The 13,816-nt window shown below is 41.1% G+C and overlaps 1 protein-coding gene across 1 annotated transcript in view; it reads left to right on the forward strand.

The window, feature by feature from the left end:
- The window catches only part of BRAT1 (BRCA1 associated ATM activator 1), a 191,940-nt gene that overhangs the window by 127,878 nt on the left and 50,246 nt on the right, over positions 1-13,816 (forward strand). Inside the window, exons 8-9 of the mRNA XM_086940635.1 lie at positions 2,467-2,585; positions 11,437-11,623. Coding sequence (XP_086796761.1) covers positions 2,467-2,585; positions 11,437-11,623 — 306 coding nt within the window. The remainder of the gene's footprint in view (positions 1-2,466; positions 2,586-11,436; positions 11,624-13,816) is intronic.

Here is a 13,816-nt window from a genome sequence, read left to right on the forward strand (position 1 = left end):
CATCTGGTGGTTTGGTCTACCTAATCCATGATAAACTTGTTGCCTAAGGAGGTTTTGATGTCCAAAGTCCAAACAATGTTGATGCCTACCCTTTCAAAGGGGATGCCAATGACAGGTAATGGAACCATGGGAGCCTTGAGCTTTTTCCCTGTTTTCACACTTGACCTACATAATGCATATGAGTCTGTTTTAATCTGGGGCCCATAAAAGTGGAACACAAACTTGGCAAAGGTCTTGCCCTGTTTTAGATATCCAACCAGAGGTATGTTGTGAGCCAGCCCCAATAGGAAGGCTCTGTATTACTGGGGGACCACCAACACTCTGGTTGACACAGTCCCAGAAACATTTGCCTCCCTGTACAGGAGGCAATTAGCCCAATCCATGAGGTGATCTCCAGATATGTCACCAGCGACATGGACCTCAGATTTGTGCCTCAAGCCCTCTAGGGATGGGCACTCTTTCTGTGCCTCACAAAATCCTCCCTGGTGGGCCCACCCTGAACTTCCCATCCATTAGGCCCACAGGGCAGCTGTATCCTCCCCGGTAGGCTCTGAGCGGCTCCCTCAGGCACCCATCGACCGGAGTTTAGGAGGTTGGCTTCCCATGCCCTCTGCCGTTCCCTTTTTTGGATGCTGCCTGGGCCTCACGGGCAGCCATTACCGGGTGGTCAAGTAGAAACACTCAGGTAAACTTAAAATCCACAGGCATTGCCTTCCAGACAATGTGCTCCAGATCGTTACCTAACCCACAATCTACAGGTATTGCAGGGCTCACAGCTACCTTAAGAAAACATGAGACCCCCCACTCACAGGGTTGTGACTTTCCCGGTTGTCTGCTACCATGCCCAGGTGGAATATATTGGGTATGATTTGTTCCGAGGACACCAGAGTACCTGTGCCCCTTAGAGTCTCCACTGTCTGCTCTATGATGGTGACCAGCTGCCTATACTTGCAAATATTCAAAAGCACTTAGGCTTTGGGCACCGTCTCCTTGTCACCCAGGGACACTAGGATAACCTCTACTCACTCCTCTACTCTAATTAGAGCAATCTCTTCCCCAATCGCTACACCGCCAACTCGGGAGTCTGCCCACCAGTGGGATGGTGGGTCTGGGAGGGGGGGGGGGCGTGGGGACTGTTGCCTCTTTAGACACTTGGGGCCCTATTACAATGTTGGTGGAGTTGCCTACAACCAACACCGTTTTGGTGTGGGAACCAACTGACCATAGGTCGGTGGTTCCGAACACAGTATTACAATGCAAATGCATATGGTGCGGTCTCAGACTCCCATTTCTCTCTAGGAGCTTGTGCGGTGGTCGGAAACCGGCCACAGCACAAGCTCCCATAGAGAAATAGGAGTCACTGTGAATCCCCAAACCTTATTGTAGGCACCTCACGGTGCCTGCCACACGATGTGAGGATTTACATGGGGTGCACAATAGGTGCCCCCTCTGCCCCGAACCGGAGGCCGCTGTGAGAAGGGGGCCTTGCTGGGGGCCCCCATCAGAAAGCGTGACATGGAAAGCCTGTCGGAAACCGACATCGTAATCCTGACGGCGTAAACGCCATCCATATGGGATTATGAGGCCTTTCCGACGAGCTCCTTGAGCCTGTCCGTCGGAAGCCAGTCAGATTGACTGGCCGGTTTAAACTCTGACCACTTTATTTTTAATAAGGCGGTTGGAGTTTAAACCAAGGATGTCGGTCGGAAAGCCTCCGACGAGCGGTCAGAGGCTTTCTGACCAACATTTTAGTCAGGCCCTTCATATCTCCTTTTATGTGCCCAACACTCCTGGCATGTGGGGACATAGCTGTTGTGTTATCCCATAATCCAGTGCCCATGTCAGAACGGGGTTGGATTCCCTTCCCCTGAGAATTGTTTTTGGGGCCTTGAGAGAACTCCTTGTTTTTATTCCCCCAAACACCTCCTACCCCTGCTCTTTCTTCTGGTGGGGACTCTCACCAACCTTTTGGGAATCCAGCCCCCTCACCCTCCCTCACCCAGATGCCTTCTTAGACACTCTTATGCTGACCCAGAGGTCTGCCTCCTTAGCAATCTCCCTGGGGTCAGTGAGGTTACTAACAACTAGGTGTTGGCACAGCTCTGTAAAACAGGTATTGAGTACTTGCTCACTCAGAATCTGATTGTACAGCCCAATATAGTCATTAACTTTGCTGTCCCTCACTCAGCCAATTTTACCATGTTTTATGGAGTGAGCGCAAGCACTTTGTGCACTTTATCCCTGCTACCAGTGCTAGGGTCCCAAGGACAACAAAACAAATTCAGAAAAGCAGAAGGGGCGAGGCAAAAAGTCTGGGGAAAGACCACCCTAAGGCAGACAGGTCTAACAATGCCTCCACTTTAGGGCATAGTGTGTTTTTTCTTAAACCATACGTGTCTTGTTTTGTTAAAAATATGATTTAATTTCCATCAACATTTTGAAATGTATCTCTCTCCTTTCCCCCAGGCATGCTTGATGAGCTTGTTTGCGATCCTGCAGCTGTAGAAACTCTGCTGTGCTCCAGGTCCTCTTGTGTGGCTTTGATGTGCCAGGCACTTACTCACCTGCAGGAACTGCACCAATTGGTAATGCAAAATAATAGTTAGTGCTATGTGGAAAACATGTTAATGACAGGTGTTACTATTACTCAGTTTGATGGTATTCAATTAACAGATCTCAAAAGTCTGAGTTTGCCTTGCAAGATTTCAAATTCATGATCTGCCAAGAGCTGCATGTTTAATTGTTGGTACGTAAGCACAAACAAAAGAATGTATACAGTCCAGGAAATACTGTATTTGATTTCACAAATAATAATATTACAAAGGAAAATTAAACACTTCCTAATCATCAATAAATAAACATTAAGCATCAACAAGGAAAGGCCTCTCCCTTCATCCCAGCACCACCTAACTAATGATTGCACAAATAATAGTGCAGTCTTAGGTATGTCAGTCCTAAGATCTATAAAACTTGAGAAGGGGGATTTTTTTAAGCAAACCCCGTAATTGAGCTCACAAACCTGCATGCTTGTGAGAACATTTTCTAACTTCATTAATTGGTTTCTCAAGTAGTCTAGTTTTGTCTACGCTCTTTCCATTTTACGATAGTAGGGGCATTAGTCGAACACCAGCATTGTGCTATGTTTTGTTTGGTGATGGTTGGGAAAACCCTAAGAAACACCTTCTGATATCTCGGTAGGCCGAGATCGCCTGTGATATTAAGGATAGCAATGTGTGGGTCAAGTGAGACATGGCAACCCACCAAATCACTGCAGATCGATTCTACAGCCACCAAAAGTTTCAGATAAGTTGATAATGCCAACCCTTGTGTAATAAAGTGCCAACCTCAGTGTGACATCTGAGGAATAGATCGGAATCCTTCCGGGGAATCCACTGAAGCCTCTCATGTAATTATTTACATTTAATCAAGGGAATCCAGTCATTATTGCAATGTTTCTAGGTGCTGCCAGTGCCTCCCTCCTCTCCTCCTTCTCAAGACCCATTTCTGCCTCCCACAGTTCTCGGAGCCTGCCAAACGTATTGGGTGTCTTAGTAACTAATGATTTATATTTAATGGATGTCACAGGGTGAGGGTATACCACCATAGATAAAGTGCAAGAATTGTGTATCTCCAAGGACTCAGAATCCTGGCCTATAAGTAGGGTCCCCTCCAGTTCTAAGCAGCCATTCGTTGAGAATGAGGAGCTGGGGAGCCCTGTAATAGGAGAGCAGGTCAGCCATTTCCAGTCCTCCTTCATAAGTAGGTTTGTAGCTTTTGTGCAGGGATATAATGGGTGATTGTTTTTGCCGTAATAGGATTGTAAAGAGGCGGTCAGCTTGGTAAAGAATCTTTGGGGAAGGGGCAATTCTGTAATATATATAGTATGTGCGGTAGTGCCACCATTGTTATAATAGCGATGCGGCCAATTAGTAAGAGGGGGAGTGGGTTGCAATGAGAAATGCCTTGATGAAGACATCTGACCATAGGTGTTAAATATTGAGTAAATGCCAATGTAGAAGTATGAGAAATGCATATCACCAGGTATTTAAAGGATTAGCGAGGTATCGGACTGAAGGATTGAAAGGTTGATTCCTCAGTGTCTTTATGAATGTTTCATTGGTGAGCGTTCAACACACCGAGCCTTCCAGCTGCCGTAGAAACTTTATTCTAGTATAAACACTATGTGAAGGTAGTTACGCTTTTTTTTGTTTAAATTCTGTTAAACACACAGAAGGTGATGGGAAGAATGTTAGCAGTAAGTCTAACCACTGGCAATTGCTTGGAGTAGCATTCCATCCCATATTTCTTTTGCCCACCATGTCAACTCAGTTTGGACCCCGCCATATTCAAATCAGTCATCACCCTGCTCCAATAGGACCAGTCCAGCCTGAACTGCCAGGCCAATCCCCCCTGAATCGGAACACAAGCGATGATATGGAACGCGGCCCAGAGCTAACGCCAGTGGCTAAGATTAATTCAAGCATTCCTTCCATCACCTTGTTGTTTTTGCTTTTTTTATTGCCACATTTTGTTAGTGATTCTACATGAGGTCTTAAATGACTGCAAAGAACTGTCCCAAAGTAACCAAATACAAAAAGTATCTTGTTTAGATCATTCTTTATCTTTTGAAATTTACTAGAACTGGCATTTATATTGCTAATCATCCCCACCACCATGTAAAGCCCAATTGAAATGGTGTACGTTTGTTGTATAATGAACTTGCACGTCTCTGCTGCTGAAACATCACATTTCCCATATTTGTAGTAGTATAGCTTTATTTCGATACGGTACATATCATAAAAGCAGTACAAAGAATAAAATCATTTCAGAGATGCATAATATAAAATACCGTAGGGAATCATGATAAAAACAGTAATACACAAAATACACATTTAAGCTATCCTTACAGATGTTTACACTAATATCTGGACAAAAAAAAGGGCATTACTGGATCAGTAGCTTTCTTGCAGATCTTATACGCCAAGCCCAGCCAAGAAATTTTGCCATGCAGCATGCAAACAATGGGCGGGCATCAGAGCGCAGTATACGTAGGGCTTCTAGGTGTGATCTTGTTCCCAGACTTCTACACAAGGGCTTTAGCCATTTCAATCTAGGCGCTGCATAGACACTGCACTCAAACAGGAAGTGGGCGACAGACTCAACCCTTGAGTCGCAAAACGGACAAAACGCCACCGTTTGAAAAGGAGGATTCCAAGAGGAAGTTAACGATCCTAGGGGGAGAACACCCACCCTAAATTTGATGTAAAGTGATCTGTCTCCAGAGCTGTGGATTAGGTCCAGATAGGGTTCCCTGAAGGGGAGATCTTTAACTAATAAGAACTGGGCAACAGATTTGCAATGGTTGGAATTACGCATTCTGTTGTTTTTTACCCATAACCAGTAGGCGTTCTTTAGGAACTGCTTGGGCGGTGCTGTTTTATTGGCCCAGGCATCTCCTAATCCCAGCTCATAGAGCAATCGTTTTACCTCCCTGAACCAGGGTATCTTATTGCAACCTGGGAGAGACAACAGATCTTTCAGGGCATCCGCGTAACTACTCAATTCTGGGACATTCCATACCCGGGACCAAAGTAGCAAGGGGCGTAATTTTGCTTGCTCACAAATTGGGCGAGTACCTGCATCCAGCAAGAGGGGGATTGTAGGAGTGCTGTGGGGTAGCCTCATCAGATCTTTATGGAAATTATTTTCCAGATGGGCCAAGGTATCGACTCTCTGCGTACCCCACAGTTCAGCGCCATATAGAGCCCATATTTCCCATATTTAAGAATGCGTTTATCTGGGAAACTGCTGAACCTGGAAACACAAAGCTTTGCAACAAGCGCTGGGAGAAATGGAACAAAGAGCACTGTACTTAAAATATGGGTATGTAGTAGTAAGAAAATGCTAAAAAGCCCTGAATGAAGCACTTATGTGCAATATGTTTTTAACCAATGCATTCTGGACTGCGCAGTGCCTTTGGGTATGGGATCATTTGGTATACGAAAAGTATTCATTGGGACAGAATAAGGGTAATGGGATTGCAAGATATTTCAGCAGCAGTCTATGAAGTAGAAGCGAATGTTTATGCCCCAGAAAAGCTTCTTGAGGAAAAACAAGTCTGTGGCCCCTGCTTTTCATAACTACATTTGAAACAGTTCCTCTGGGCTATTCAATGTCCATTGTTCTTCAGATCTTGTTAATCAAATAGTTTACATTCACATTTAGGCAGCAAATGGCTGCACTTAAATGTAATCGTCAATATAAATGCTTTAGCTACTGCTGCTTTTGCAGATGAAACTCTGGGCTGCAACACACTTGTGTTCAATTTTTAGGCTGACCAAGGAGACCTCTTTTGGGAACCCTTCCGCAGTCTAGGAAGAGCGAAACAGGTTAATTCCAAGCTTAGTGAAGTAGTTAGTTAAAGGCTTCTATTTGCCTGTAAACGTTATCTATGAGTGAGATAGAATTTGGGTTAACTGGTGAGTGTAGACAGATTCCCAGCCCTTGGGGCCATGCCTTCATATCCCTCCTGAAGATATCTTAATTTGTCTGGCTGCGCTCAAGGTTGTTTTACTCTGGCACGATAATGAAAGGCAGATCACTAGACCTCTCCAAGAGCAGTTAGAATGTAACAACCTTATTCATCATCACTAGTCTGAGTTTAGACCAGTCAGTGGCATCCAAATCGCCCAAGATAACATCAGAAAAGAACTCCTATATTCATTAGAATAAAATGGGAAATCTATTGTCCTCCTGTTCATTGAGACACCCTAGACACACAGTTAGCCTTCAAATGTACACTGATTTGCATCTCCAGAAAATGCTAGTAAATCAGACTAACATCTGAGTAACATTGAGCTCCCAAAAGAAACTCATTAACAGGCTGCAAAGACTTCCCTACCTGGTGGCTAATTTTTGCTTGAATCCAAGGGTCTGCATGCACATTAAAACAGCTTTAAAATCTCTTCATTGGCTCAGAGTAAATTTAAGGATTAAGCCTAAATTCTTCTGTAATATTTACAAGGCCTGATGGGGCAAAGTGCCTGCCTGCATACAGAAAAGTTCACTACATTATGTTCCTATCAGATGCTTACATGGTGCAACAGCACATCTCCTTACACAATAAACCTTCCAGTGACCGAAGTACAGGGGAAAAGCCTCTTTGCGTCTGTGGCCCTTGACTGTGGAACACAGAACCCAGACATCTGGGCAGCGCCGAATTACATGTTTTTTGGAAAAGGCATAATAATCAATAAACAGTTCCATGAATTAGAGGCGAGTAACTGAAGAAAATCAGTCAGGACTGCACACTTATTGATTGGACTGTGACATCTCATATGAGCACAAACATTTTGTTCATCCTCAGCTCTCTGAAGGGTATGTAACAACACATATTATGACACAAGTCCTTACCCCACAAGTAAGTACCACAAATGCCATTTTCAGACACTTTACGATGAGGGACTTTACACACAGGGGTGGGTGGGGGTGGGGGGTGTCTGTGTGTTTTTAATAACGTAATTTCTATTTCACTTTAAAAAAGAGGCGGTTAAGGGACAGGGTTCATGGGTGGGCAGTGGTAAAGGGAGGTAAGGGTTTTTTAGGGTTCAGTGTTAGCAAGACAGGGTTGGACTGGTCTAAAAGGCAAACAAGTGGGTCTGTTGTATGGCAAGGTTGGCCAAATTTCAACTGTTAATTTCTTTGATATTAAAACAAATATTTCTTGTAGCAAACACAAATGCATGCAGTCTCTAATACCTTTTAAAATACTCATACAGCATGTCTTTACAAGACTAGCCTGATTTGCAAATGTGGGCCCCTTTTTTAGCTTTCTGGTTCACTAATGTGGGCCACTTATATTTTGTTGCCGAGGCCTATTTTTTATCCAAGTCTGACCCTGCAGAGATAAAAGTTTTGGGGTTCAGAAGTGCGTAGGGGTAAAAGGCTAGGTAGTAGTAAAGGTTGATAAGCGGTTTTTAGGTTTCAGAGGTGTGTAGTGGTAAATGCTGGTAAGGCTTTTTTGGGGTTAAAGTGTGAGTAGTGGTAAAGGGATGGAAAACAGTTAAAACAAATAAAGGGGAGTTTGAAGGTTGCACCCAACACAGAAAAATATATATATATATTTTTTTTAAAGTGATTTGGGGGGAGACACCTTTTATAAGTAGATATATAATACTAACAGCCATTGCCAAAGCAAGGTAAACTACCATGCATATCTATATTATAAACATTTATATTCCTTTAAATGATCTGATAGGCAGCACTGGATGCGATATAAAAATCCCCTAATTAAAACCATAGGTTAACAAGCCCTATTAATGTTTGGAAATTCTCACACATGCAAAGTACCTACAGTCGTGTGGCCATTTTTATGTCGTATCAATGCATTGTTAAATAGCTGGCTTAATTGTGATATAATGCTAACTGGTATTTCTGCTTGCATTCATATATACCCTTTGGGATTTAACTTGAACTCTAATTCAGCTTATCTGGGATCAAATCAAATGCAGTGGTGTAATAATTAAGCTGAGACCAGTTGATGTGAGATGTGTATGGACTCAGGTTTATTCATACAAAGCTCTATCCACCTTGCACCAAGGATATCCATCCACATTTCTGCTCTTTTCTCAGCAACTGCTTTTTCAAAGTTATTTTCCATTCCCTTCTAGAATCCTTACACATCATGTGTTCCTTCGCCAACATAAGATAGTACCCATCTCCCCCTTGTACTAATAGCAATGTAAACATAGTGGAAAATGAAATACGCCAAATACTTAGAGAAAAACTTTCCTAAAATAAAAACGATTGCTCTTCAATGGAAGAAAATTTGCAGCAGCCTATGACCCACCACCTTCAGATGTATATTTAACACCTTGAACCAAATCCTTCAGATATTCTGGCTGTAGTTGCTAACTTTCCTCACATTCTTCACCCCTTCATTCGTCTTTCCTTCATTAACATCTTCACTGATTTCAGCAGATTTCCACACCTCTGCTCCATTCATATATCATTTTGTGTTTGTACATCATTTTTAAATAGCTTACTTACTTCCATTGGTTTGAAAAACCTTGTGAGGCCATTCCAACCATTGGTAGTCCTATTCAAATCACCTCACCGAATGCTTACCATGGTTCTTTTCGCAGCTTTCCTCTTTCCAAGCCACTCTGTTCTTGCAGTCAACGTGTCACGTTTCTTACACCTCCATTGTCTTTAGTAAGAGCTGCATCCTTCTCCCACCCGCAAAAGTCTTCTTGATCACCCATCCAGTACTCACTAAGGTATCCAACTTATTTAAATAACGGAATAGGCATCTTACCAGTAGAAAAATGCTGAGCCAACTGATACATCTCGATTTTCTTTACAACTTCTTTCAATTTCTGTGTTTCACACAAGCACACAGAATTGTTTCTTTGAATTTTCGTTCTCTCGATCACGCCATTGATGACATTACTGGTATCCAAAGAACACCTGAACTCTACTTCAGGCCTTCTCAAAAGCCTGTCTTTTAAGTTCACCTACCAGACACTACCCTCACTGTGAATGGGCCCCAAAATATCCACTGCCACATCTTTCCATAGAGTATCTGGCAATTGTCTTATCACCTGGACCCTGTTGGCACAGCTATTATCTGCCCTCAAACACTAGCCACAATCGTTCACCACTATTTTTTCTGAACATCTAACTCAGGCCACCAATACGACATTCTCGATCTCTTTTGTTTTACAAATACTTTAATGCTTTATTGACCAATAATTCTCTAAATATTTCTAGAGGCACCAGTCTGTGACTCCTATACACCAAACCAGGGTTCTCCAAAGTAGGTGTTGGAGGGTCAGATCAATGACAGATTTTTAAGATAACTACATTCATCTAAATGGGATATGCTAAAAATCTGTTATGTATCCATCCGTCCAGGACTGACTTTGGAGAACCCTGCTCTAAACCTTCCTTCATGGAAATGTCATCCCTCACAATCCCCCTCCTCTTTTACAAAGCCCTTTAAGAGCCACCCCCCCTGTTGTGCTGCTTATATAATGTGTTTTTACCAAATATCCCAGCATGAATGTTGGGAAATTTTAAGCTCACAACCCCCTACCCCCCACATCTTATTGAACACGTTATGCCCTTTCAAACCCTCACTACACAAATCTTTGTACTTCCAACCTGCGATTATGTTTCCAGCCACCCTTTGCAAATTGACTTCATTCACCAAGATTTTTCATCGCCAGTGTAAAAATGAAGCTGATACTATATCATCTATATAAAGTCAGGTTCAGTCATACAAGCACCCCATCCACCATGAGCTGAGAAGGTTTATCAAACTGGGGCTTTTCCTTTAGCAACTACTCTTTCAGAGTTCTTTTCCTTTCCCTTATAGAATCCTTACACATCACACATTAATTCAGCAACACATAATGACACAAATGGGCACATCTTTATTTAATTCAGTTGACTTATTTTACTGTTAACTTTTCCTCTCCTGTCATTAAGCTACTTTCTTATTAATTCATATGAATTTGGTTCGGGAATTATATCAGCTTTTCGAAAATGGTAAAAAAAAATCTTCATGTATACACTTTGTACATTATCTATTTCTTTATTGTTAGTCTCTCTGTGACAGTGTTAGCACGTAGAAATCTGCAATGCAAATCATGTGGCTGATCAAAAGCAATTTTCTGTTTCACTCTTCTGAGCAAGATTTGCCTTGCCCCCTGCTTTTCATACGTATATGCTTTGATTGTACCCTTGATGTCGTCTTTAAAAGTGTTTCAGTGAAATGATCACGTGTGGGTTTCCTCCACGCTAAGTCTATTGCACTGTCTTTCCTTTGTTCAGTAATTTAACTATTTAGTTTTCCTTTCCTCTATTTGCAGCAATTTTCAAATCCTTAATTCCTATTAAAAAAACTTTACACACATCCTATTTAAAATTAGATGCACAAAAAGTCTAATCGGTGCCCAGAAACAACCAATACGAATTTGAGAAGAAAAAGCTGGATACTTTCACTGGTGTGCTTTTAGAATTTGAGTAATATTCTTAAATAGGTGGTATAGTCAAAAGAAGTAAGGCTACTGTAACACGTTGCATCCTTTCTGCTTCAAGTTTTTATATTTAAGTTACAGTAGTTGACAAAAGGCGGGAGATGTTTTTTTTTTTTTTGCAACAGCGTTGCCGAAATCTATATATTTGTACAATAGTAATTCATCCCAAGAAATGTTGCAGTGTATTTTTCACTTCACTTGCATTTCGTCCATCGTTAGTGACATACATTTAAGGCAATGCTAATCTGAGATAACCAACTTTTTTTTTAATTAGTATTTATTTTAGCAAAAAGTTAACTTTTTTAGTAAAATGGCTAATATCGTTTTCAGGATTGCATCATGATAAATAAGTATGTCTCACCTTTGCAGTACTATTCTGCTTTCTTTTATCCAGACTTCTCTACCTGAAGATTGGCCACATATGCACTTGTTGAACGCAGTGGTGGCAGTATTGCAATTCTGCATTGGCACAGCAATGGTTTCTTCCCCCAAAGGAGTCAAGATGAGCCAACTCTTGATTGGCAGCCTCCGAGTTCAGGGACTTGCTGTAGAAGCCTTAAGTTCTTTCTCTTGCTCAAACAGTAAGTTAACATTCAGATGTACTAACTATTGAATATGGGTTCATTTAGAGACACTTTCAGGCTTCTGAATGCTTAATCACTGGATAGGTATTGCATGACCATTGGATTTATGCAGCAGTAGGACTAAATTATGCAGCAGGGCTGACTAAATTATGCAACAAAAATGCTAATTATAAGGCATAATAGAGCACATTCTGCGGTACTAGTAGTGAGACATTTTGACATTTTACCACTCATTAATTACTGTCTGGGCAAGAGTTCCACGCTGTCAGTACCATTCAGTTTAACTTCCAAATACAGAAATCAGCAACTGAAAGTAGGCGAGGTAACCTTTGCAAAGCCTCTAGCCCTTTATGCTCATACCTTACAGCTATTGAAATATGAAAATTATACAAAAGATGGGTTATGTGGAAAGTGTGGCAAACCATAAATATGCGAACACTGATTGGTTACTGAAATGCATAGCTTCAGTAGCTCTAAGTTAACGCATAACAGTGTAACACTATTGAGTTGAGACTGGTGTTCCACTTTCTTGTTAGGTAATTACATTTAGTTAATTGATATTCAAAGTAATGAAATTTAAATAAAAAATCTCACTACTAGGGTGTTTTTAGAAATACAGTGTTGTGCTAAATATATTTCTTTGGGTAGAGCACCAGTAGAACATTTTTCATTTTGTTTTTATCCAGTTTTGGAGTTTTGTGAAAGCAGATCATTATTAAATATGAATTATTTTTTACTTTTATTAGGATTTAATTTCAATAGCAGTTTGCTTAAATATAATTGTGTTTTTTAAGGATTAAAAGAGATTTTGCATCCAGTCTTTGGCTGAGTATAAGACCTTGTTCTAAATAAAATATTTTTTCTATGACATGAATTACGACCTTTGTAAATTGTTCAGACAGCTAAAAACAGAATATATGGGCTACACAATTCACATGGATAGTGGTTTGAATACCCTAAAGGTTCCTGTAGCGCTCTTGTTCAATAAAGAGGTGATGAAAGTGTGTCCTGCGAATGCGATCTACACAGTTTATGCAAGATGATATTGTATCTGAATAGTGTATACCTTAATTGAGAGAACCAGTATAGTAAAAAAAAGAAACTCCCTCTTTTATACAGTTTAACCGAAATGCTTCTCTCTCAGTATCCTACACTAGATCCTCCATTACTTTTTGCCCAGGTTATTTTAGACACAAATAAATATTTCATGTTTCTCCTCTCAGGTGCATTTCTGTGGATTTGCAAGGCTTGCCACTTACCCTCCACCATGGTGTGCCTACAAACAGATTCTAACATCCCAGCTCTTATTCATTGTCTTTAAGTACTAGCAGTACAATATCATACTTTAAGTCCCGTTGGAACCCTTAAATAGCTATTTCTGCAAAGTAGAGGAGTACCATTCAGTACAGCGTTGCGCCCATGACGAAAAAGAAAATGCACTATATGGTATATATATGCTTGAACACAAACCACATAAAAGGGTACACTCATGTAAAGAAATCAAAATGTCACTTGAAACTAAAACTATATATTTGAAGTTTTTCTAAGGATGTGTGTGCCCTTACACAGAAAAGACGGACAATAGGAGGAGCACACATACCAGGAAATACAAATACAAATACAAAAACACTGACAATAGACTCATTGGTGGGCCACGGTGTGGGCCCACACAGACAGAAAAAAAAGCGTGAAAGGGGAACTCGGGAGTAAAGAAAGGAAGCTCATTGATTTAGTGGCACTCAATAAGCCAGAACGCGGAGTATAAACTCAGCTACAAGGAAAGTAAGTGTGTTTTGCACCGTTTAGACTAACATGATGAGGTGACAGCTCTTTTAGTCAGTACTCTTTGCGAACACATAGATCTGTTCTGTAAAACTCCAATTACTGAAGACTTGCAGGCACTAGTTGTGAAGTGCAGTTCAGTGATATTCGAGATGTTATTTAAAGAGATGCACCTTCAACTTTTTTTCTACATTTTAAAAGAGTTTCAAGTCTGATTTGTAGAATAATTTTTTTCCAAACTCTTTCAGTATACTTTGATAATGCTAGGCCCTGGTTTCCTTACTTTATGCACTTTTAATTTCCAGCCTTACAATGTTCTTGTTCCTAATGTTTCTGTTGAGATGTTTAGTTGACCATTATAGGATCTTCATTATTATTCATAAAGCATACAAAAGTCCTTCCAATGTG

The sequence above is a fragment of the Lissotriton vulgaris genome, chromosome 10, assembly GCF_964263255.1.
Source record: "Lissotriton vulgaris chromosome 10, aLisVul1.2, whole genome shotgun sequence".
NCBI classification, from domain to species: domain Eukaryota; kingdom Metazoa; phylum Chordata; class Amphibia; order Caudata; family Salamandridae; genus Lissotriton; species Lissotriton vulgaris.